The 27,427-nt window shown below is 34.4% G+C and overlaps 1 protein-coding gene across 1 annotated transcript in view; it reads right to left on the bottom strand.

The window, feature by feature from the left end:
- LOC111148642 (unc-79 homolog, NALCN channel complex subunit) overlaps positions 1–27,427 on the bottom strand; it is a 240,028-nt gene that overhangs the window by 148,203 nt on the left and 64,398 nt on the right. The window contains exon 8 of the mRNA XM_022505392.1: positions 490–554. Coding sequence (XP_022361100.1) covers positions 490–554 — 65 coding nt within the window. The remainder of the gene's footprint in view (positions 1–489; positions 555–27,427) is intronic.

Here is a 27,427-nt window from a genome sequence, read left to right as displayed (position 1 = left end):
ACATACTTTTTCCATGTGTTTGCTCCCCAACAACCCCTAAGTCATATCTATGATCTGAGCCAAAATTTAACAATTTTATTCATTTTGGTCATATGACTCTTGAATTCGCAGTTATATACCAAACTCTCATAATCTGAAATGAGTGAAACAGGGGCAAAGTATATTTCCTTGAGTTTATTAAAAAAGAGAGAAGCCAAGTGGGACTATGTAAGAGTTCCACCAGGATTATTCTAATAATTACTCATTGCTACACACCACTTGACCAAGAACCCATAGCCAAACCCTTCAGTCACCACTATTCATTGCTCTGTCTTCAACCAATCCACCAAAGCACAGTCAGATTGAACACAGAAGTGCTTGAGTTTACCACAGAGCACAGGCCTCTCTGCTTTATGGAGAAGGAGGCAGTCTACTCCATGTCATTCAGCTCCTGATAATCTGACCACTGACAATACAATATGGCACCATATTTATCTAATAAAACAGTACCTTCACAGCTGGCTTGTTAATTGCGTTGTGGCATTCAATGTGCTGGCAGTGGATGGGATTCCAAGCTGTAAAGCAAAGCATAGCTGATGAACTCTCCTCATTGAAGTTATTAGAGCCCTAGTAAAAGCATAGCAGATATTACACTAGCCTTCTTCTTCCTAAGCAGAACCATCATCAGAAGGCTTCCTAAGATAATCATTTTTAAATCTAAGACAAACTTAAAAATTGAACAAAGATATCATAACTCCATTTATTTTTCCATAGAAGAGACAAGCTCATATAAGGTATAAGGTATAAGGTAGTATAACAGTGCCATTATATTACTTCCCAATGATATACTACTATCAGTAAGTTCTCCAAGGTTTGTACATATCTATGGTTTCACTTCATTCTGCCAGCAGCCCAGTGGAATAGGTATAGCAGATTATAAATCTCATTTCCTGTATTAGTAAGAGGAAGTTACAAAGTTGAAGTAGCCCATTGGCGTCACAGAGTTAATAAATGACAACTTGAGACTAAAACCTCTATCTCTTGGTTCTTAACACTGATCTTTCCATTGTAGTACATATTAAGCTGAGCATCCTAGATTTCTAACACGAGGAAGTATTTCAAACTCATAATAACTGAAATGAATGGTAAGGCAACCTCCACTATCCCATGTTCCACCCCATTCTCACCAAATGTAGAGAATGGAAAATGAATTTCTTGCCCAAATGAAATATATATATATCTCCCTCTCATACCACAGACTGTGACCCACATTAACCTCTGCTAATTTGCTAATACCCACTCCTTAACACAGTATCACACAGAATGAAGGTAAGATCAAGTGATCTGGGATAGATCAGAATGAAAGTCACAAGTAATTATCTTTATCTAGATTATTTGGTAGTTCAAAGCACTTAGCTAGCAATACTCCATCATTTAAAAATGCAATAAAGGGGTGCCTGGGTGCCTCAGTCAGTTAAGTGGCTGCCTTCGGCTCAGGTCATGATCCCAGGGTCCTGGGATGAAGCCCCACATTGGGCTCTCTGCTCAATGGAGAGCCTGCTTCTCCTTCTCCCTCTGCCTGCCACTCTGCCTACTTGTGCTCTCTTTCTGTCAAATAAATAAATAAATAAATAAGTCTTTTTAAAAAAATAAATAAAAATTAAAATGCAATAAAATTACATGTTTGAAAGTAGGAAAATTTTCTAAATTGTCAAATTCTAATCTTACAGGAGTATGATTGGCTTAATATACTAGAATTGGCAGATGAGAGGATATTTTTACTTAGTTATATGTCCAATTATAATTCAAAAATATGAATTAATCTTCCAGACCATACAAAGTTTTCTGCCAGGGGTGTTCCAACTTCAAATCTTTTAGCCAATGGTTAAACAAGATATGTGTCTGATTTGATATTTAGGAAAATAAGGTCAATGGAGCCACTGTCTTGAAAAAATACACAATGGGTCAATTTATTTAAAATAAGACAAGAAATACAGAACAAAAACCACTACTCTAAAAAGCACAGTATCATATTGATTATAATTTTAGGGAGAACAAAAGAATAAATAAATCAGGAAAGAATGGATAAATGAAGAAATAATTTGAATACAGACATTCCAAGACCATAAAATGTTTCTTACATGTGGAAGTCAAGATGAATATAGATAGCAGCAACAAGTTTTCTTCTGTAATTAGAGAAACCTTGCAAAAAAGACTGCCTTTAACCAGTATATGAGTTGCAAATACATAGGACATGTGTCTTTTCCTCCAATCCCAAACTCATGACAGATGTCACTAATCCATAAGAGCATTCCTTCCTGCTGAGTCCAGAAGTGGCCTTAAAATCCTTCTCAACACAGAGGTCCACAGAGTTACCACTAGTAAAACAGAGTTGGCACACAAGATAAAATCTGCTAGCCATTACTGAATCCTTGTATTATGAGAATATTTGCAGATCACTTTATAAATATTAAGAAGCCTTGACACTTATAGATAGGAGTAATAGTCAAGATATGTAACAACTGCTATGGCAAAGGTACAAGGAAATAAGAATATACAACAGCCACAGCACTTGAACAGGGCTCTAAAGACTCCTGCCTTGCCAGAAATTAATGCTTTACATGTAGATGGTGGGGATATCTGGGAGGTCCTACTCCTCTAATATTTTATTTCATTTTTACAGAGTGTCACTGAGTTAAGAATAGATTATAGGATACCTCACTTAGTTTACTAAAGTCACACTAAGCTTTAAACTTACCAGAATAGGGATTATTAGTGTTTCTTGGGCATCAAAAATCACTTGTCAAGATTTCAAATATATGATGCCTGAAACTCATGTTAAATCTGCTGAATCAAAATCCTTAAAGGTAGAGAACAGGTATTTTTTAATTGGGAAAACCACTACAATTGATTCTGATATAGGATCAATCTACATATCTTACTATATGATAAATTCAGTCATGATAGATCTCCCTTCCTTTGAAAATAAAAATATATATAATCTAAAAACATGGCAGATAAGAAATCTGCTTCTAACTACAACAGAGTAACTGGTATTGGTCTGGCCCTCCCATCATAAACAATTATAAAACACAAAAATATATACAAAACAACTGTTTTCAGAAATTGGACAATAGGTAGTGCAGAAGAATGATCCTTGAGAGAAGAGGAACAATAAAGCCAGTCCTACAATCACCCTGGCTTTCTTCCTGGAAGCAATTTCTGGACCTTGGGTATGGAAAGAGAAAGATAAGCACAGTTGGGTGGTTTCATTGAATTGAGGGGACAAAACCTGTAGTATAAAGAAGCAAGGTGACTTATATTTGCTACGTAGTATAGCAAAGAAGAGGGAGTTATGCTAAGAAAGAGCTCCAGCAATCTGAGTAAGAATCTTTTTAGGTCTTTGGCTTTATAATAAGCAGAACATGTGTAAGACAAAACTCTATAGGCTACTTAGAGGACAACTATGCAGGATCTGTAAGCAGAAGAATTCCTACATCTCATCTGAGAGATATTCAAGTTCCAACCGACCAGAGTGAAGGGAACTAAGTGAAAACCTGGAACATTCAATAGAGACTCTAGGAGGTTATACCTTAGCAGTATGGTTAAACTAACATTAGGGGAAAAGTTATTCCAGTCTCCCCCTAACAAAGCATAAGGACAAGCCCTAAAAGGGTCAAGCTGATCCACCAGTAACTTGAGAGCCAAAACAAACCTCAAAACACTATAACGGAAGAAAACAAAATTCAGATACTCAATAATGTAATACTCATAAAGTCCGACATCCAGTAAAAATTATTCAATATTTGAAAAAGAAAAAAAATGTTACCCATAATCAGGGGGGAAAAAACTGATCAATAGAAATAAACCCAGAAATTATAGAAGATGAGGTAGTTAGCAAACAAGAACTTAAAAACAGCTATTATAAACACATTCAAAGGAAAATATGAACACAATGAGAATAGAGATGAAAAATACATAAAAGAACCAAATGGATTTTCTAAAATTAAGAATGTAATATAGAACATGGAAAATTCACTGAATGGGCTTAATGGTAGATTAGGCAATGCACAGGGAAAGATCAGTGAATTAGAAAACACAGCAGCAGAAACTACTGAAACTGAAGAACTGGAAGAAAAATAAACAGAGCCTTAGTGAGCTGTGGGAAAATATTAGGCAGTATAAAGCACATGTGGCTAAAAGTCCAAAGGAGTAAAAGGGGGGAAGAGGGAGATATTTGAAAAAGCAATGAATTTTTTTTTTAATTTGATAAAAACTATAAGCCCACAGATCCAAGAAGCTCAATGAATCTTGGGCAAAATAAAAGCAAAGAAAATCACACCAAAACTCATTATAATCAAACTCATGAAAAACCATGATAATGAGAAAATCTTAATAGCAACCAAGAAAAAAAACAAAAAACAAAAAAACAGACACATTACTTACAGGGGAACAAAGATAAGAATGATCGCTGATTTCTCGTCAGAAACAATGCAACCCAGAAGACAATGGAACGACATCTTTATTAGGCTGAAAGAAAAAAACTGTCAACCTAGAATTCTATAGCCAATGAAAATATCCTTCAAAACTGAATATAAAATAAAGACTAATTGAAGACAAACACAAGATAAGAGAATTCATTGCCAGCTGAGCTCCACAACAAGAAACATTAAAGAAAGCCTAAAGGAAAATGATACCAGATGGAAGCTAGGACCTACACTAGACATAGTGTTCAGCACATGGCAAATATGGTGAACAAAGGACTTTCTACCTATATTTGTGTAATGTTAAAAAATGATTTACTGTTTAAAACAATAACAGCCATGTATTATGAAACTAAAAATATATATGGAAGTAAATATTTGATAACAAGAACAAAAATTATGGGAGGGAGGAAATGAAAGTGCCCAGGGTTCTTATATTACATGTAAACTAGTATGATATTATTTGAAGGTAGACTGTGAAGTTAAAAGTACATATTGTAAACCCTAGAGCAATTCTTCTTAAAAATGGTATAGCTGATAATTCAATGCAGAGATAAAATGAAATACTGAAAACAATTAACCAAAAAGAAGACAAGATATTTTTTTTTAAAAGGGAGCAAAGAATAGATGGGACAAATAGAAAACAAGTGTAAGATGACAGACTTCAGCCCAACCATATGCAATTACATTAAATGTAAATGACTTAAACAATAATTACATGGCATGTAAATGATAAAAGGCAGAGATTGTCAAAAAGGATTTAATTTTTTCAAAAAAACATTACCCAAATATATTCTGCCTGTGAGAAACACACTTGGAAATATAAAGATAGATAAGTTAAAAGTGAACAGAGGTGGACCTGGCTGACTCAGTCAGAAGGGCATGCAACTCTTGGTCTCAGGATTGGGAACTTGAGCTCCACATTGGGTGTAGAGATTACTCAAATAAATAAATATTTTTTTAAAAGAGTAAACAGGAAAAAAAAATACACCACACTTATATAATGCTACTTACAAGAAAGCTGGAGTGTCTATATAAATATGAGAGAAGTAGACTCTAGAACAAATAATATTACTAGTAATAAAGAAGAATATTTCATGATGAAAGAGTCAATTCATCAAAATGACATAATAATCACAAATATGTGTGCATCTAATGATAGAGTTTCAAATTAAATGAAACAAACTAACAGAACTGAAAGAGAAATAAGTCTATAATTAATGCTGTAAATTTCAACAATCCTCTCTCAGTCTTGAGACAATATTCTGGTCCATAAAATAAGGCTGAAAATTTTAGATGGAATGAAATCATAAAGTAAATTTCCTGACCACAATGAAATTAAACTAAAAATGGACAAAAAGATATCTGAAGAATCACAAAATATTTGTGCACTTAAAAAAACACACTTCTAAACAACCCATAAATCAAAAGAAAAATCAAAAGAAATATTAGAAAATATACTGCATTGAAATTCAATGAAATCACAGCATATCAAATTTGCGGAATGAAATAAAACAATGCTTAAAGATAAATTTATGGCTTTAAATTCTTGAATTAGATCACATAAAATGTCTAAAATAAAAAATTTATGCTTCTATCTTAATAAGACAGAAAAAGAACAAGTTAAACTCAATGTTAACAGAAGGAATAATAAAGGTAGAGGCAGAAATCAATGAAATTGGGAATAAGAAACCAATAGAGAAAATCATAAAACCAAGCACTGATTCTTTGGAAAGTTCAATAAAATTTATAAGCCACCTAGCTAGCCTGATTGAAAAAAAATAGAGAAAAAAACAAATTATCAGTATCAAGAGTGAAAGCTAGGTCAGCACCACAGATCCTACAGATATGCCGATAAATTTGGTCAGTTGGACAAAACACAGAAATTGTTTATTCCTCAAAAAACAAGTAACAAAATTACAAACATGATTGAATAAAAAGTAGAAAACTTAAATGCCCCATAACATTAAATTGAATCGATAATGTGAAACCTTCCTACAGTGAAAACCTCAAGTCCAGATGGTGTCACCAGTGAATTCTATTAACTGTTAAGGAATAAAAAATACAAATCCTACAAAAATGCTTTAAGAAAATAGAACAGGAGGAAACTCTTCCCAACCCATTTTTTGAGGTCAGCATTACTCTGTAAACAAAACAGATAGCAATTATAATAAAAGAAAACTAGATCAATGCCCCTCATAAATGTAGGAGCAAGAAAACTTAAAAAACTGGCAAATTGAGTGTGGCAACATAATATAGCTGACAATATGGGCCTTACCCCAGTTAATATAAGGTTGGATTCACAACACAAAGTGTATCAATGTAATTTACCATATCGACAAAATAAAGAAGTCATGTGATCATCTCACTAGAAGAAAATGTATTTAACTAAAATTGACATTCACTGATGATAAAAACTCTCAGTAAACTAAGAATAAAGAGGAACTTCCTCACTTTGATACAAAGCATCTGCGGAAAGCCTACAAACATCAGATTTAATGCCAAAAGTCTGAATACAAGCCTCCTAGGAACTGGGGGAGAAAGCAAAGATATTCACTTACAGCACTTTTATTCAATACTGAACTGGAAATATGAGCCAGAGCAATGAAGAAAAGAAAGAGAGAAAGGAAGGAAGATAGCTGGGAAAGAAGTAAAGAAGGGAGAGCGGGAGGGAGGGATGAAAGGAAGCAGGCAGGCAAATCAGAAAGACAAACAAACTAGGAAGGAAGAAGAAAAAATTTTGATTATATTTATCTGCAAGAGAGGATAATCATGTACCCAGAAAATCTTAAGAAACTTACAAATAAGCTCCAAAAACCAAGAGAGTTTAGCAAGGTCACTGGATATAAAGTAAAAATACATTCAATTACATTTTTATGTAATTATTTATTATGCAATGAACAAGTAGAATATTAAATTCTTAAATACTATTTACAATAGCATCCAAACCCATAAGGTATTCAGGAATAACTTTGACAAATATCTATAAGACCTATACACTGGAAACTAGAAAACACTGCTGAGAAAAATTAAACAAGGCCTAAATAAATGGTTAGATACACCATGTTCATAGATCAGAAGACTCAATATTGAGTCTTTTCGTAAAATGTCAAATTATCTCTATTTCTCCTTTGAAGTAGCTATACTGGACTTTCCCATGATATGTACTGATAAACTTCCTTTTGTTAACTAAATTTTAAATGTTTTGTCATTTGGGGGGCACCTGGGTGGCTCAGTGTGTTAAGCCTCTGCCTTCAGCTCAAGTCATGGTCTCAGGGTCCCGGGATCGAGCCCCGCATTGGGCTCCCTGTTCAGCAGGGAGCTTGCTTCTCCCTCTCCCTCTGCCTGCCTCTCTGCCTACTTGTGATCTCCTCTCTCTCTCTCTCTGTCAAATAAATAAATAAAACCTTTAAAAAATAAATAGGTAAACAAATAAATAAATAAATGATACAACCCTTTAAAAAAAAATAAAAGTATTGTCTTTTTCAACACAAAGGAATCCTAACTGGCACATGTTCAGAAGAGAAAAAAAACTCAGAATTCTTCTTGCCAAAGTAATTTTGATGATTTGAAGTTTATATGCAATAATGATGTTTTAGTATCTCGGGGCTGCTATAACAACCTACCATAGCTTCCCACATTTATTACATTTATAGGGTTTATTACCAGTACGCACTGATTAAGATAAGAACTACTACTGAAGGCATTTCCACGTTCATAGTTTCTCTCTAATTTGAATTCTCTGGTGTTTAATGAGACACATTTTTCTACTAAATGGTGGAATTCTACTACTGGTGGAATTGGCATTCATAGTATCTTTCACCTGTATGAGATCTCACTTTTCTAGTAAAGGATGATTGATCAGTAAAGACTTTCCCACACTCATTACATCCATAGGTTTTCTCTCCAGGATGGACAATGGATGTCCTAGTGTCCAATCAGATATAGATATGACTTCTAACTAAACATGTTCCCACATTCATAGGTTTTCCTACCTGTATGAATTTTGTCATGCTTCATTTGAAATTAATTATAACTGAATGATTTTTCATCTCCATCATGTTCATAAAGGCTCTTTCTTCTAAATTAAGTAAATCTAAGTTAGCTTTTAAACTTCTTTTTTTTTTTTTAAAGATTTTATTTATTTATTTGACAGAGATCACAAGTAGGCAGAGAGGCAGTCAGAGAGAGAGGAAGGGAAGCAGGCTCCCTGCTGAGCAGAGAGCCCGATGCGGGACTCGATCCCAGGACCCTGAGATCATGACCTGAGCCAAAGGCAGTGGCTTAACCCACTGAGCCACCCAGGCGCCCCAGCTTTTAAACTTCTTCCACCTAAGACATGTTCATGGAGTTTTTGTCTTGATGGGACAAATTACGTTTACAAATGAGATAAAATGAAATATGTTTGCAAAATCTTCATATCCATATAGCCTTTCTGCTATGTGTAGGTATTTTATCATAGATGCAATTCATTTGATTCAAAAGTCCCTCTTTATATTCTTGGTGTATTTCTATTTTATTTACCAGTTCCCCAGTCATCTCCTAGACAACCTGGAGTGGGTGTTCCTTCTGCCACCATCCATAACTATTCTCCTGGCTCCAATTTGAAGATCATATCTGATATGGAAACAGGGCATCCCACTGAGGTGAAGTTCCTACCTTTTTCTAGCATCACATCCCTGAAGACAGTCCTCTAAGCAGAATCAAGCTGCTGCTACCCTTCTAGAGTTAAAAGTCCATGGCCATATCCTCAAAGGTCACAGATCCAGCACAGAGAGCTTAAGTAACTTGATGAGGTCATGCTGGATTCAGGATGGAACCCATGCAGCCTAGCTCAAGTCTTTGCACACATGTGGAATGAAAATAGCCATCAGGCCACACAACAATCTAGTTAACACTGCAGGGGTGGCCAGTGGTCCAGCTAGGACAGTGCCACCATGGGGCATAGTCCAGACCACTTGGCCACTAATGGACCAGCAAAATTGATTTTAAAAGAAAAAAATGAAGGGCTAACCAAATAGATACTTCAAAGGAAAGACTATCAAGCTGACACCCGAGAAAAACTATCCAGTCTATGAATCAAAATGTTTTAGGAAGGTATTATAGCACCTGCAACTTGATGTGAGAACACATGGCCTCTATAAAAACAGGAGTAGAAAGTCAAAGAAATTCATGGTGAGATGGGAAGCTAAGAGAATGAGATAAAAATGAATTTGGAGGGACGCCTGGGTGGCTCAGTTGGTTAAGCGGCTGCCTTCGGCTCAGGTCATGATCCCAGGGTCCTGGGATCGAGCCCCACATCGGGCTCCTTGCTCGGCGGGGAGCCTGCTTCTCCCTCTGCCTCTGCCTGCCTCTCTGTCTGCCTGTGCTCGCTCACTCTCTCTCCCTCTGTCTCTGACAAATAAATAAATAAAATCTTTAAAAAAAAAAATGAATTTGGAGGGGCGCCTAGGTGGCTCAGTGGGTTAAAGCCTCTGCCTTCGGCTCAGGTCATGATCCCAGCGTCCTAGGATCGAGCCCTGCATCGGGCTCTCTGCTCTGCGGAGAGCCTGCTTCCTCCTCTCTCTGCCTGCCTCCCTGCCTGCTTGTGATCTCTCTCTCTGTCAAATAAATAAATAAAATCTTAAAAAAAAAAAAAAAGAATTTGGACAAGAGATACAATAAGTATAATTAAACTAAAAATAAAAGAGCAAAATTAGAAACCCAGATTCAAAACAATAAATACAGCTGATTTGGGGGAAAAGTCATGTAAGTTATACAGTAAACCAAACTGAGAAGCCAAGAATATAGAAGATAAAAATACAGAAAATAGTGGTTAGAATAGCTTCACAGCATAGAAAATGAAAATCTGACCTATGAATTATGGGTATTCCTGAGAAAGATACCAAAACAATTTGAAGAAAGCAATAATTTAAAATTTCATTAATGGGAAGTTTCCTTTAAAAGATTGAAAAAGGGCCTGAATTTCCAGATTGAAAGCACTCTTAATGTTATAGGCAAAAGTCAATAAAAAGATGCTCATATAAAAAATATTTAAGAAAAGGGCACCTGGGTGGCATAGTCGATTGAGCCTCCAATGCCTGGCTTCAGCTCAAGTTGTGATCTCAGTGTCGTGAGATCAGGCCCTGAGTTGGGCTCCTTCCTCAGTGTGGAGTCTTCTTGATTCTCTATCCCACTCCCTCTACCCATTCCACTCATTCTCTCTCTCACTCTCTTTCTCTCAAATAAAGAAATAAATCCTTTAAAATGTATATATTTAAGAAAAGTTTTTTTAATAAGTGAATCTCTAAGAACTAAGAGCAACCAAAATGATTTCTATAGCAGACAAATCACACTGGTTTAAGATCTGTCTTCTATAATTCTAAATGCCAGAAAACAATGAAACAATATTTACATATTTTTCACAGTGAAGCAGTTTCCTTCCATGTGTGAAGAAATAGAAAGATATTCTTATATATGCTGAACTAAAAAATATATATATAACTTACATTCCACTCTTGACAATATTACAGAAAAAGAGTTTAGGTTCCATTTCCTCACAAACGACAGACAAATTAATATAAGCTAATTGTCCTATTGAGAACAATTAGAAAACTGGACAAGATTAAAAGCAAAACAAACCAACCAAAAACAAAACAACACAAAACACCAGAGAACACTATGGGAGAACTATTGGGCCATGATTCAAAAAAAAAAAAGAAAGAATCATCAAAAGGTGAAAATGGCATTTAAGGCCATGTTTCCTCCTTTGCCTATTTCTTTATCTGCCAATTCCACATGATGAGCAGATTTCAACAAACTCTTTGAAGTAGGAGAACAAAAATTGAAATTTGGGGACAATCAAGGAATGGGAGACCTAAAAATCTCCCTAGACATTGTAGGCAGACATCCCAAAATGCCATACTATAGAGTAAAGGGAAACAGAGTTAGACCAACCCTCAAAGGGACTGACGACCAGCTTCAAATCATCTCAAGAATGTACGATACGTCTTTCTTTTGAGCTGCATTAAGGTGACCTGGATTGCCAATGTCCATAGCCTCAAAATTTCCAGAGGCAAAAGCAAACCCTATCTGATGAAATATAACATTCTAAACCTCAAATGAGCTCTATAGTTTTTCTATCTATTGTCTTTCACAAAATTTAAAAATACATAAAAATGTAAGACAATTTAAAAAAAGAAATGATAATAAAATCAGAATTTCCAGAGATTCATAAAATTGAATTATCAGAAACAAACTTTAAAATAACTATGCTTGGGCGCCTGGGTGGCTCAGTGGGTTAAGCCGCTGCCTTCGGCTCAGGTCATGATCTCAGGGTCCTGGGATCGAGTCCCCCATCGGGCTCTCTGCTCAGCAAGAAGCCTGCTTCCTCCTCTCTCTCTCTCTCTGCCTGCCTCTCCGTCTACTTGTGATCTCTCTCTGTCAAATAAATAAATAAAATCTTTAAAAAAAAAATAAATAACTATGCTTAATATGTTCTATAAAGTAAAAGACAAGTTAGAAAATAATCATCAAGGAACTGGTATTTCTCCTTTAAATCACCAAATGGAAATTTAGAACTTAAAAATATAATTAGCAAAACTAAGAATACAACTGGGAAGCTAAAGAATTAGTGAACAGGAAGATAAGTTGGAAAAAAAGGTTCAGCATGAAGCACAGAAAGATGAAATTAGGGAAGAGAATACAAAAATTATTCATAGGAGACATGGAAGAAAGGTCTACCATATGTGTCATTGGAATTTCAGAAAGAGGGATAAGGAAAACAAAACCAAACAAACACCATATGCACATATATAATTAAATAAACTTTTTAAAAAATATTGGGCACAAACAACATAAGAAAGAATTCATAAATGTGAAGACAGGTTAATATAAACCCAACTAAAACACAGATAAACTTTTTTTTTTTTTAACATGGACTGGGGGAGTACCTGAGACCTCTGAAACAATAACAAATATATTTTTTTTAAATCTCAAGAGGAGAGGAGAAAAAGAAAGGGGAAGAGTAAATACCTAGAAAGGATGACACCCAACATTTTTCCAACACCGATGATGAACATGAAACCAAAAATTCAAGAAGCTTGACAAACCCTCAAGCAGAATGAATATAAACATCACTACACATAAGCAGATCATAATGAAACTAAACTACGACTACTAAATACCAAAAATAAGGAGAAAATCTTTAAAAGAGTCAGAGGAAAAACATCCTATTACATTTAGTTATAAAATCATAAGAATGATGTAAAATTTCTGTCTTATAATTTGTTTCATTATCAGAAAAAATGGCATGATATCCTTGAAGTATTAAAAAATTCACTGATTCACAATGAATTACAGTAGAAATCAAAACAAAAAATTACTAGAACCCAAATATTTGGAAATTAAACAACATTCTCATAAATAACACAGGTAAAAGATAATCTAGCACTAAAAATTGTTTTAATACTTTTAAATGAATGAGAGTGAAAACACAACAAATCAAAATTTGTGTGATACAGCTAATGTAGAGCTTAGAAGGGAACTGGTAACCTTAAATGGATAATTACCACCAGCGTTTTTCACAGAACTAGAACAAACAATCCTAAGATTTGTATGGAGCCAGAAAAGACCCCAAAGAGCCAAAGCAATTCTGAAAAAGAAAAGCAAAGTTGGAGGTATCATGAGTCCAGACTTCAAGCTTTATTACAAAGCTGTAGTCATCAAGACAGTATAGTACTGGCACAAAAACAGAAACATAGATCAATGGAACAGAATAGAAAACTCAAAAATGGATCCATAGCTATATGGTCAACTAATCTTTGACAAAGCAGGAAAGAGTATCAAATGGAAAAAAGAGAGTCTCTTCAACAAACGGTGTTGGGAAAACTGGACAGCAATGATGAAGAAGAATGAAACTGGACCACTTTCTTTCACCAACACCAACACCAATCACAAATATTACTCAGCCATCAAAAGGAATGAAATCTTGCCACTTGCAATGGCATGGATGGAGCTAGAGTGTATTATGGTAATACAAGTCAAAGAGGAAAACAAATACCATATGATTTTACTCATATATGGAATTTAAGAAACAAAACAGATAAACATATGGGAAGGAAAAAAAGAGAGAGGGAAGCAAACCATGAGACTCTTAATGATAGAGAACAAACTGAGGGTTGATAGAGGGAAATGGGTGGGGGATGGGCTAAATGGATAATGGAGATTAAGGAGGGCACTTTTTATGATGAGCCCTGGGTGATATATGTAAGTGATGTATCACTAAATTCTACTCCTGAAACCAATATTACACTATATGCTAACTAACTAGAATTTAAATAAAAATCTGAAGGAAAAAAATGGGTAATTAGAAAAAATTTTAGTGTTGAAAGTCAACAATCTAAGCCTTCACTTCAAGAATAGGGGGAAAATGAGTGAAAATTAAACTCAAGAAAAGAAAAGGAAGTAAATAGTAAAGATACAGGCAGAAAACAATGAAATACATAAATCGTTTTCTTATCTGTTGTTGATTTAGTTGATCCAAGTATTTGAAAAAGTTTAACATCTATTTGCGATAAAGCCTTTAGTCAATTGGAAATGAAACCAAAACTTCCTCAAACTGACAGTAAAGGATATCTGCAAAACCCTAAAGCTAACAACCACTTAATGGTGAATATTCTCTCAAGTTAGGAACAAAACAATGGTGGCCATTCTTACACCACTTCTATTCAGCATTATTCTGAAAGTACTAGGCAATGAGACAAAAAAGTAAACAAACAATAAGTGGTATAAAAATTGGAAAGAAAGTAGCAAATTTGTCTTTATCTACAGATGACACCATTGTTCATATAGAAAATCCAAGGAATCAATCAACTACTAGAACTAACTGAATTTAACAAAATCATGGAATAAAGATAAATATGCAAAAACCAACTAAATATCTGCATACTATCAATAAACAATTGGAAATTGAATTTTTAGATAATGCCATTTACAACAGCATCAAAATAATCAAATATCTAGGAACTAATTTAGCAAAAGAAATACAAAAATTCTATACCAAAAACTACAGAACACTGTTAAGAGAAATTTTAAAAGACCTATATAATGAAGAGATATATCATGTTCATGGATTAGAAAACAATATTTTGATGATGTTAGTCATTTCCAAATAGAATTATAGATTTTACATGACCCAGATCAAATCCCAGCAGAATTATTTTTGTAGAAATAAAGCCTGATACTGAAGTTTATATGGAAATGCATTAGACCTAAAATAGGCAAAGAAAAATGGTCAGAACTTGCACTATCTGATTTCAAGACTATAAAGCCAAATTATTTAAGACAGTTTGTACTGGTATTCAGATCAATGAAACAAAATACAGTCCACAAATACACTCACATATGTATGACCAAGAGGTCAATACAAGTCAGAGGATAAACTTTTCAACAAAGGATGCTGGAACAAACAAATAAATGAGCCATACCTATCACACACAAAAATTTAACTAAACACTTAAATGTGTGAGCTAAACTATAAAGCTTCCAAAAGAAAACAAGGAAGACTAACTTCATGATCTTAGAGAAGGCAAAAATTTCTTAGGACATAAAAGGCGCTAACCATAAATGAAAAAATAATAAATTTTAGTTTATTAAAATTAAAAACTCATGCTCATCAGAAGACTGTTAGGAAAGTAAAACAACAATCCTATATTGAAAGAAAATATTTGTAATATATAAATCTAACAAATGACTCTTACCAGACTACATAAAAAACAACAACTGTAAAACAACAATCAAGAAGTTTAAAATTGAACTACCCTATGACCCTGCAATTGCATTACTGGGTATTTACCCCAAAGATACAGATGTAGTGAAAAGAAAGGCCACATGCACCCCAATGTTCATAGCAGCAATGTCCACAATATCCAACATGTGAAAGGAGCTGAGATATCCTTCAACAGCTAAAAGGATAAAGAAGATGTGGTTCATATATGCAATGGAATATTATTCAGCTGTCAGAAAGAATGATTACCTACAATTTGTATCAACATGGATGGAACTGGAGGGCATTATGCTAAGTGAAATAAGTCAATCAGAGAAAGACAACTGTCATCTGGTTTCACTCACATGTGGAAAATAAGAAATAGCACAGAGGACCATAGGGGAAGGGAGGGAAAACTGAATGGGAAGAAATCAGAGAGGGAGACAAACCATGAGAGACTCTTGCTCTGAGAGGTAAACTGAGGGCTGCAGAAGGGATGAAGGAGGGGAGATAAGGTGATTGGATAACAGGCATGAAGCGGGGTATGATCTGATGAGCACTGGGTGTTATATGCAATTAATGAATCATTGAACACTACAATAAAATCTAACGATGTACATATGTTGGCTAACTGAATTTAAATTTTAAAAAAGCAAATAATCCAATTAATGCCTATGGGAAAGATTTATCAGGTACTTCATAAAACATCTGAATGACCAACAAGTATTTGAAAAAATACTCAACATCAGTCATCCAGGAAATGCAGATTAAAACCACAATGAGAGGGGCGCCTGGGTGGCTCAGTGGGTTAAGCCGCTGCCTTCGGCTCAGGTCATGATCTCAGGGTCCTGGGATCAAGTCCCGCATCGGGCTCTCTGCTCAGCAGGGAGCCTGCTTCCCTCTCTCTCTCTCTCTGCCTGCGTCTCTGTCTACTTGTGATCTCTCTCTGTCAAATAAATAAATAAAATCTTTAAAAAAAAAAAAAACCACAATGAGATACACACCCACCAGAATAACTAAAATTCAAAACACTGACAGTTGCAAGTGTTAGTGATGTTTTATAGCAACTGAAACTCTCATACATTATTGGATGAAATGTTAAATGGCATAAACACTTTACAGAGCTATTTAGAATTTTCTTACAAACTCTGTGACCCAGCAATTACACTTCTAGTTATATACCCAAAGGAAATGAATGCATATGCCCACACAAGGTTTGTATAAAATGTTCTTGGCAGCTTCATGTATATTGGCCATAAATTGGAAACAAACCCAGGTGTACATCAAAATCAGAGTTGAAAAAAAACCACAGTATATTCATGGAGTAGAATACTTACTTAGCAACTAAAAGAACTACTAATATCCTCAACTTAGATTAATCTGAGTAACATTATGTGAGTGAAGAAGTCAAAAACACAAAACCTTTGATCAGACACAAACATACTTTGATCTCTTCTTATATCAATCTCTGAATTATACAAATATAGGAAATATATATAAACAGGAGCAGTGACTACATCAGGGTAGAAAAGAGGGCACTGATTGGAAAGAGTCATGCCATTACTTTCTGGGGGTGATGGAAACATGCTACTATCTTTATCTGGGTAATGATTAAATGAGCATTATATGTTTGTCAAAAATGATCCAGCCATATCTTGATCCTGGTGTATCTTGCTATACATAAAATATGCCTTAATAAAGTACTATTATCACTAATAAAATAGAGATAATGCCTGACAATTTCCCAAAACTGACAAGAGACATCAAACCATGAAGTCCTATGAATGCCCCCCCACCAGGAAAAGACAAACATAAATAATATCACAACCAGATATACCATTGTAGAACTGCTGAAAAATCAAAAAATAAAGAAAACCTACTCTCCACAATGGGTACATCACCCAGACATAATCAATAAAGAAACAGCACATTTGAATACTACAGACCAAATGAATATGCCAAACATATACGGAACATTCTATCCAACAACAGGATAATACATGTTCTTCTAAAGCACACATGGAATATTTTCTGAAACAGACCATATATGTAGGGCACACATATATATATAGGCCACAAAACAAGTCCTAGCAAATTCAAGGAAATCATACCACATATCTCCTCTAACCACAATGGCATGAAACTAGAATAAAAAGAATAAACATCAATAAAAGGAAGAATAATGGAAAATTCATGAACACATAGAAATTAAACAACACTCTCTTGAACAACCAATGGATCACAGAAGAAATTGAAGAGGAAATAAAAAAGTTTCCTGAGACAAACAAAAATGGAAACATACCTGTGGGATGTGGTAAAAGTAGTCCCGAGAGGGAAGTTCATACCAATAGATGACTACATTAAGATGCAAGAAAAATACCAAATAAACAACCTAACTCCACACCATAAGGAACTAAAAAGAACAAACTGAGTCCAAAGTCTGCAGAAGAAAGGAAATAATTAAGATTAGAGCAGAATAAGTGAAATAAAGAACAGAAAAACAAAAAAAAAGATTACCCAAACTAAGAATTGGTTCTTTGAAAAGAAAAAATTGGCAAATCCTTAGCTAGACTAACCAAAGAAAAAGAGAAGACCCAAATCAACAAAAGTATAAGTGAAAAAGGAGACATTACAACTAATAGCACAGAAAAAGATCCTAAGAGGCTACTGTGAACAACCATATGCCAACAAACTGGACAACATAGAAAAAATGGAATAATTTTTAGAAACATACAACTTACCAAGACTGAATCAGAAAGAAATAGAAAATCTGTATAGACTGATTACTAGTAAGGAGATTGAACAGTAATCAAAAACCTCCCAAGCAGCAAAAGTGCAGAACCAAATAACTTCAATGATGACTATTTTTTTTAAAGATTTTATTTATTTATTTGATAGAGACACAGTGAGAGAGGGAACACAAGCAGGGGGAGTGGGAGAGAGAGAAGCAGGCTTCCAACTCAGCCTGATGTGGGGCTCGATCCCAGGACCCTGGGATCATGATCTGAGCTGAAGGCAGATGCCCAGCAACTGAGCCACCCAGGTGTCCCCCTCACTGATGACTTTTACCAAACATTTACAGAAGAGAACACCAATCCTTCTCAAACACTTCCAAAAAACCAAAGAGGTTGGAATACTCCCAAACTCATTTTATTAGGCCATCCTTATCGTAATACCAAAACCAAAAAAACATACTATTAAAAAAGAAAACTATAGGCCAATATCCCTAATTAATATAGATGTAAAAACTCTCAGTAAAATACTAGCAAACCAAATTCAGCAGCACATAGAAGTATTATTCACCATGATCAAATTAGATTTTTCCCTGGGATACAAGGATCACTCAACATATGCAAATCATTTAATGTAATACATCACATTAATAGAATGAAATAAAAGAATCGTATGATCATTTCAATAGGCACAGAAAAAGTTCTTGACAAAATTCAACATCTATTCATGAAAAAAACTCAAACTAGGCATACAAGGAACATATCTCAACATACTAAAGGTCATATATGACAAGCCTACAGTTAACAACATACTCAACATTCAAGAGTTGAAAACCTTTCCATTGAGTTCAGGAACAAGACAGGAGTGCCCATTCTCAGCACTAGTATTCAACACAGTACTGGAAGTTCTAGCTAGAGCAATCAGGTAAGAAAAAGAAATAAAAGGTATCAGAATTGGAAAGGAAGAAGTAAAATTATCTCTGTTTGCATATAACATGATTTTAGATAGAAAATCCTAAAGATGTAACCAAAAATCTTTTAGGTCTTATCAGTGAATTCAATAAAGTTGCTAGACACAAAATTAACATAAAAATCAGTAGCATTTCTATAAATTAACAATGAATTTTCTGAAAAAGAAATTTAAAAAATTGATCCCATCTACAATACCATCAAAACAATAAAACACTTAGAAATAAATTTAACCAGAGAAGTGAAAAATCTCTATTCTGAAAACTGTAAGACATTAATGAAAGAAATCAAAGACACAAATAAATAGAAAGGTATTATATGTCCATAGAGCAGAAGAATTAATATTATTAAAATGTCAATACTACCAAAAACCACCTATAGATTTAATGCAATCTATCAAGATTCCAATGGCATTTTCTATAGAAATAGAAAAAAACAAACCTAAAATGTATATGGAACCATAAAAGACCCCAGATATCCAAAGAAATCCTAGGATGGGAGAACAAAACAGAAGGCATCACACTCCCTGACTTCAAACTATACTATAAAGCTATAGTAAACAAAATAGTATGGTACTGCATAGAAACAGAAAAATAGACCAATGAAACAGAATCAAAACCCAAGAAATAAATGAAGTATATATAGCCAAGTAAATATTTGACAAGGGAGTCAAGAATACTTCAATGGATAAAAGAGAGTTTCTTCAATAAATGGTGCTGGTATAATTTAATTATTTGTATGTAAAAGAATGAACATGAACCACTACCTTACACCACTCACAAAAAATTAATTCAAAATTGATTAAGGACTTAAATATAAGACCTGAAACCATGGAAGTCTTATTAGAAGACACAGAAATAAAGCTCCTTAATGTGGGTGTTGGTAATGGTGTTTTGGATACAACACCTAGAGCATAGGCAACTAAATCAAAACCAAACAAGTGGGACTACATCAAACTAAAAAGCCTCTATACAGCAAAAGAAACAACAAAGTGAAAAGACAACATACAGAATGGAAAAAAATATTTGCAAACCATATATCTGATAAGGGATTAATATCCAAAATATATAAAGAGTTCATAGAACTTAACAGCAAAAATACAAATAATTCAATTTTTAAAATGGGCAAAGGACTTGAATAGATGAATAGACATTTTTTTTTAATATTTTATTTATTCATTGGACAGACAGAGATTACAAGTAGGCAGAGAAGCAGGCAGAGAGAGAGGATGAAGCAGGATCCCTGCTGAGCAGAGAGCCCAATGCGGGGCTCGATCACAGGACCCTGGGATCATGACCCGAGCCGAAGGCAGAGGCTTTAACCACTGAGCCACCCAGGTGCCCCATGAATAGACATTTTTTTATAAGCAGATATACAAAAGGCAAACAGGCACATGAAAAGATGTTCAACATCCCTAGTCATTGGGGAAATGCAAATTAAAACCACAGTGAGATATCCTCTCACACCTATTAGAATGGCCATGATCAAACAGATAAGAAAAAACAAATGCTAGCATGGATTTAGAGAAAAGGTATTCCTTGTGCGCTGTTGGTGGGACTGTAAATTGGTAGAGTCACTAAGAAAAACAGTATGGAGTAGCCTCGACAAATTAAAAATAAAACTACCATATGAACTAGCAATTCCACTTCTGGGAATATATCCAAAGAAAATCAAAACACTAACTCAAAAAGATATCTGCATCCCCCATGTTTACTGCAGCATTATTTACAATAGCCAAGACATGGAAACAACTTAAGTATACATCGTGGATGAATGAATAAAGAAGTTGTGATAAGTACACACAATGGAATATTATTTAGCCAAGGAAAATGAGGAAATCCTATCATTTGCAACAACATGGATGGACCTTGAAGGCATTATGCTAAGTGAAAAAAAGGCAGAAAGAGAAAGACAAATACTGTATGATCTTACTTAAAAAAATAAAAACAAAACTCATAGAAAGAGAGATCAGATGTGGTTACCAGAGGTGGAAGGTGGAGGTAGGGGAAATTAGAGAAAGGTGGTCAAAAGGTACAGATTTTCAGTTATAAGACAAATAAATACTAGGGATGTGATGTACAACATGATGACTACAGTTAACACTCCATATGATATATAGGAAAGTTGTTAAGAGAGTAAATCCTAAGCATTCTCAACACAAGGAGAAATTTTTTTTCTCTTCTCTTTTCTTTATCTTGCGTCTATATGAGATGATGGATGTTAGCTGAAGCTATCATGATAATTGCAATAAATATAAATCAAATCATCTATGTGGCTTAAACAGTGATATATGTCAATTATTTCTCAATAAAACTGGAAAAAGATACTTTTTAAAATTTCAACCAAACAGAAAAAATTAAAGAAAAATTTTCAAAATAAAGAAAGGCAGTTTACCTTCAAAAGAGCAACAAGGACAGCTAACTTCTCAACAGAAACAATGAAAATGAAAAGATCATGAAATACCTTCAAAGTATGAAAAGAAAATCACTGCCATAGAATTCTATATACTGAGAAAATAGCTTTAAAAAATCAAGTAAAATATGGTGATTAATATAACACAATAAAAAAATAAAATAAAATAAAAATAAAGTCAAAATAAAAGGTATTTTCATACTAACACTGAGAAAATTTATCCCCAGTAGAAGGGCACTAAAGGAAATATAGAAAGGTTATTATTAAGGAAAAAATAAATAAATCCCAGACAGGAGCTTAGAAATATAAAAAGAAAAAAAAGCCAGAAAAAAGAAAATTGAATGAATAATGACTTCAAAGAATAGTAATTACATGTTTTAAATTATAAAAAATAGAGCACAAAGCATAACATGGAAGTTTGGAGGGGGCAAAAAAAGAAGTTATATCTTCTGTTATTTTACAGGAAAGGGTAATAGTAATATTTTATATTAGACACTGATAAGTCAAGAACACATAGTATAATCTCTAGGATAATGATTAAAAGAATACAGAAGACTGAGTAACTCAATTAAGACAGAATACTAAATATGCCCAATCAGTGCAAGAGAGGCAAAAAGGAGAGATAAAAGGGAACACAAAAGAAGCAGGAGAAATAAAAAGCAAATAGAAAAATGGGGGATTTAAAATCAAATATGCCAATAATTTGGTAAATAGGTAGATGTGAACTAAGTGCTCCAAATAAAAGGCAAAATTTATGAAAACTGACATTAAAATATAGAACTGCATGCTGCTTACAAAACACACATGAAATATAAGAAAATAAACTAGGTGAAAATAAAAGGATGGAAAGTTACACTATGCAAACACTCGTGAAAGCTGGTATAGTTATATTAGTCTAAGACAAAGTAGAGTTTAACACAAATAAACATTACTAGAGATAAAATCATGCATTTCATAATGGTAAAAGTTTCAATTCACCAGAAAGATGTTGCATTCTAAATTTTTATGCAGCCTTCAAATTCATACAGCAAAAACACGGAACTACAAGAAGAAATACACAAATACCATCATAGCAGGAGATTTTTAAATTCTATTCTTGGTAACCAATAGAAGAAAAAGACAAAAATACAGTAAAGATATAGAAGATTTGAACTACATGATTAGGAAATTTTATTTGACATATCGAGAACACAGTATCCAACAACTGCCAAATACAAGGGGTTTTTTTAAGCACACAGAACATTACAAAATGACCATAGTCTCAACCCTAAAGAAGTGTAAAAACCGTAAAAGGGATGAAATAATTCAAAGTATGTTGTTTGGCCACAGAGGCATCAAGCTAATCAATACAAAATGTCATGAGGAAAATCGCCTATGTTTAGAAATCAATCATTACCCTTCTAAATGGGTGAAAGAAGAAACCATGAAGGAACTTAAAACTCAGGATAGCACAAGTTTTAACCACTGCAATAAGTTGACAGACATAAAAGACTACAGGACTAAAGAGAAGACATTAAACTGCTATTATTCAGCAATAATATAATTGCACACATGAAATTTTTTAAAAAATTTAAATAAATTATTAGAATTAAAAAGTGATTTAGCAAGGTTGCTGGATATAAGATAAATACACAAGAATTAATTGCATATCTACATACGAGCAATGAAGAGTTAGAAAATGTAATTCTTTTAAGATATATCATTGACAATAACATCAAAAAATGAATACCTAGGAACACACTACATGAGATATAAGCAAGCCACCTACACAGAAAACTATGATGCAGCACTGAAGGAAACTAAAAAAAGCCTAAAACACGAGATATACTTCTAGAACACGGATTGGAAGACTCAACATTATAATGACGTCAGTTCCCCAAACTGACCTATAGATTCAAGGCAATCTCAGCCAAAATCTTAATAGTTTAGGGGTGTGTTTGTGTGTGTGTTTAACTTAACAGACTCTTGAACTTAGCAAATAGCTAGGAATAATCTTGGAAAAGGAAGAAAATAAGGAGGAGAAGGAGAAAGACTAGAAAAAAGAGAAAGTAGGGGGAGACAATGAAGAGAACAGCAACTACAAGGTAGAAAGACTTGTACTGAAGGATATAAAAGTTTTATTATTAAACTACATTAATTTAGACAGTGTGGTTTTGGGAAAAGGAAAAATATGCCAATTAAACTAAATAATGACTCCAGAAAGAGAACCATCCTTAAATAGACACTTGATTTATAACAAAAATGGTACTACAGAGCAGTAAGAAAAGGGCAATCTTTTCGATAAATAATGTGTCTATTGCTTATCCATAGAGAAAAAAAAATTGACTCTTACCTCACAACAGACAGAAAAATTAATTTCAGATACATATAAATGTAAAAGGTAAAAAAACAAATATTCTAGAAAATAACAATGAATAACATCATAACTAGTATGGGGAAAGATTTTCTTAGGATATAAGGAAAAAGATTGCTAATCTGATTATATTAAAATAAGAACTTCAACTAATCAAAAGTCATCATTTACAGAGTAAAAAAAGATAAGAAAAGATACTTTGCAACATACTTTACTGACAAAAACTATGTAAAGAGGATACCCAAATAGCCAATAAATATATGAAAAATTGTCCAACTTCATTATTAATCAGGGAAATGCAAATTATAACCACAGTAAGATACTTCTATGTCCCTTGAAAGTGGTGAAAATTTTGAAAACAAAATAAAGTATTGCCCTAAATGTGGAATATAGACAAAACGAACTCTCACATATTGGTAACGGGAGTATAAATTAGTACAACCCTTTTTGGAAAACTGTTTGCAAATAAAATTAGATATACACAGGGGAGGGGAAGATGAAAAAAAGTAGATATATGCATACCCTCTGATCCAGCAATCCTACCCGAGGTGTATATCTAACAGAAATATGTGCATGCATGCACCAAAAGATATACAGAAGGACGTTCATAGCAGCTACTTTTAATAGTCAAAAAGCAGGAACAGCCCAAATATCCATTAATAGCAAACCAATACATACACTGCAGTACATTCATTTTGTAGAATATATATACAGCAATAAAAACAAATGAAACACAATTATGCTCAACCCCAAATCACACACAAGCACACACACACACACGCACATATACACACAAATAAATAATGTATGATTCCATTTATATACAACTCACAATAGGCAACACTAATCTTTGATGCTGGAAGTCAATTTCGTGGCTATCTTTGGGATAGAAGGAATGGGTAATCATGGTGGCAAACATGGTGGGGGATGTTCCCCGTACACTTGCAATTTGCATGTTTTTCCACTTGTGTATAATGTAACAAATATAAAAGGTTTAAAACATTTCTTAAGGCTTGTGGAGATAAAATAACAAGATAAACAAGAACTCAATAATAGAGAAGTTACAACATAAAAGGTTGTCTTTCCTGTACTTGTATACAACTCAAGAATCCAATGGTACTAATATAAAGTTAGATATCTGGTAGCCTAGACCAAAGTCTACCCTTGTAGTGCTTATCTTTAGTTATCCTTTGCCATGTTTGCAATGAACTCTGTCTTGGAAACGCCTATCTTGTGCCACATCTTTTGTTCCCTAGTTCAGATAGAAACTACACAACTGGTGCTGATCTAAATTATTTACGAATTGAGATACAGTCACCAAAAAAAGGCTAAATAGTTTCTTTCTCCCCAACAGAAACAGCTTCATAGAATGACAGAATGGCTATTTCCACTGCCAAGAAACTTCCCTGTAATTTTTGCATCTTTAAGACTTGTAATTAATGACCAAAACAATTGAAGTAGTTTTTGTTCTTGACAAATAGCAATAAGCCCAAAAGGGGCAAACACTGTAGATTACCAAATCTTCACTGTTTGATCTTCTTCATATGAGCTGTAATTACTCCTATGTTACTATGCTTAAAAAGCAATAGATAATTTATATACACATACATGTACAGTTAAACTAATGGTTAATTTCCTAATAATTACTAAATCTACATGGCTATAAGTGGGTTCATAGTATTCTTTAAATACTAATGATACCCTTCAGTGCATCTTTCATCGTGGCAGACATTGTAGATAATTTCTAATGCTCCAGCTAAAGTTTAACTGAAGAACTGAATTGAGAGAAGTGATGTCATACTGTCAGAATAAAAAAATGCGGGTTTTCAGTGAAGATACTCTAAGTTCAAACTCAAGCTGTGCTCCCTTATTATCTGTGTGAATGTCGCCAGACTCTGTATCCCACTCATCACCTGTAACACGGAAATAACAAAACCTACCTCTCAAGGTTTTTTAAGGATTGAGAAAATGTCTACAAAACCCAATAGGATGCTTGGTCCATAATTGCGTTCAGTTGGGAGAAGGCTAAAATATTAAGTGAGATGGAAGCAACTAGAACAATGTCTGACAAACAGCCAGCGCTAGATAAATAGTAATATATGGACCAGAATGACTGATTTTTTTTTCCCCAGGATCTCTTTTGTTTCCTGTACAGAACGCTATGGTCCACCGGAATGGGGGTTCCAAGGGAGTTGCTTCCCCAGGACCTTGCACAGTGCCTGGCAGGTAGCAGGCACATAATGCCACACAGTTGAAAGACTAGAAGGGGGAAGTGGGTAGACGTATGATCACAGGAATGGACAGAAGGATGAATGCCGGGAGACAAAGACATCTTGTCCAGGTAGGCCAAGAGAAGATGAAAGAATCGCTCTGATCTTAGTAGGCGCAGACTGAACTATTCTGGGGAGACAGGTTCAGCTGGCTCTTCCTGGGGGATACAGTCACAGAAGGAAACTGAAGCCACTGTCAGTTTGTAAGGCTTTTGGGATATTCGAACAGAGAAATCTCATCATGTTGGCTTCTCCCTGTAAAACCTGTCCGTGGTTTCCCTTTGCTGTTAGGATAAAATCCCAATCCCTTCGCAGGCCCTGCCATGCTTTCTAATTATCTCTAGCTGCTCTCCTCCTGTCACTCCATTGTCTGATACACATAACCTTTTCCAGTTCCTAAATACGATCATGATATATCATGCCTCCAAGTCTGAACCCATGCTATTCTTTGTGCCTCAAATCTACATTTTATCCACTCATGATTCACTCTCCCTTTGACATCCAGGGTGTGCATTTTCTTTCAGGTATTGGCTTACCTGTCACTCACTCGAGAATCTTCCTTAACAACTTAACCCTCCCCAAACCTGCCCACCATCAGGGTGAGTTTCAGAGGCCCCTGCTGCATAGTTCCATAGCTCTCTGTATTTGCGCTACCTTAATACTTACTATACTGTAAAGTGGTTTCCTGCTCTTTCCAGAAACTGGAATGTATGTGCCAAGACATTAGTGATTTTAGTCTGCTTTTTTCATTCCTTGACTACTCAGTGTTTAGAATAACACACGGCTAATAGTAGACACCCTACAAACACTTGTTGAATTTCCATCTCCAAACTACATTAAGCTCCATGGGGTCTGGTTCTGAATCGGTTCTTACATCATCAGGAAATAGTGCCTGGCACATAATAGTAACTCTTCAAATATTTATCAAGTAAATAAATTTCATTTGACACCAGTTCCCCATTCATACATCATGTAAAGGCTTACTCCAGGTATCTACCGAGAAGAAGCTGACTATTTCAATCATTTCATCTATTTTATTAATGCTTCCAGCTTTTTTCCTGTTTTTACGAATTATCCACTTAGCAACACTTAAGCATTCTCTACTATCCTTGATTTAAAATGCCAATGATACCGATCTCCGTGTTTTTAAAAGGTACTTACTATTTACCTTCATTGTTTTAATTAATATTATTGCTACCACTAAAGCCAGTATTATTTGTTCTGAATTTAGAATAAGTCCACCAAAGATCATTAAAGCTCAAAAAGCAGGTGTTAATATCTCTAACATTTGGCTTTAATTAGGAACTTAAATCAGACACCCGAATTAAATTAAATCCCCTTTGAACCACCTCAAATCACCTTTAGAAAGACATACCAAGAAAGAAGGAAAGTCTCGGACCATCAGTATACAATCTCACAATAACTCAAATAAAAGCTAACTTTGCAAAACACCCCCTCACTTATTTTCATAAAAATATGTAGAC

Source organism: Enhydra lutris, unplaced genomic scaffold (genome assembly GCF_002288905.1).
Source record: "Enhydra lutris kenyoni isolate GAN:26980312 unplaced genomic scaffold, ASM228890v2 scaffoldscaffold20, whole genome shotgun sequence".
In the NCBI taxonomy this organism is placed as follows: Eukaryota; Metazoa; Chordata; class Mammalia; order Carnivora; family Mustelidae; genus Enhydra; species Enhydra lutris.
Note: the sequence above shows the minus strand (reverse complement) of the source record. Positions and strands in the feature narration are given on the sequence as shown.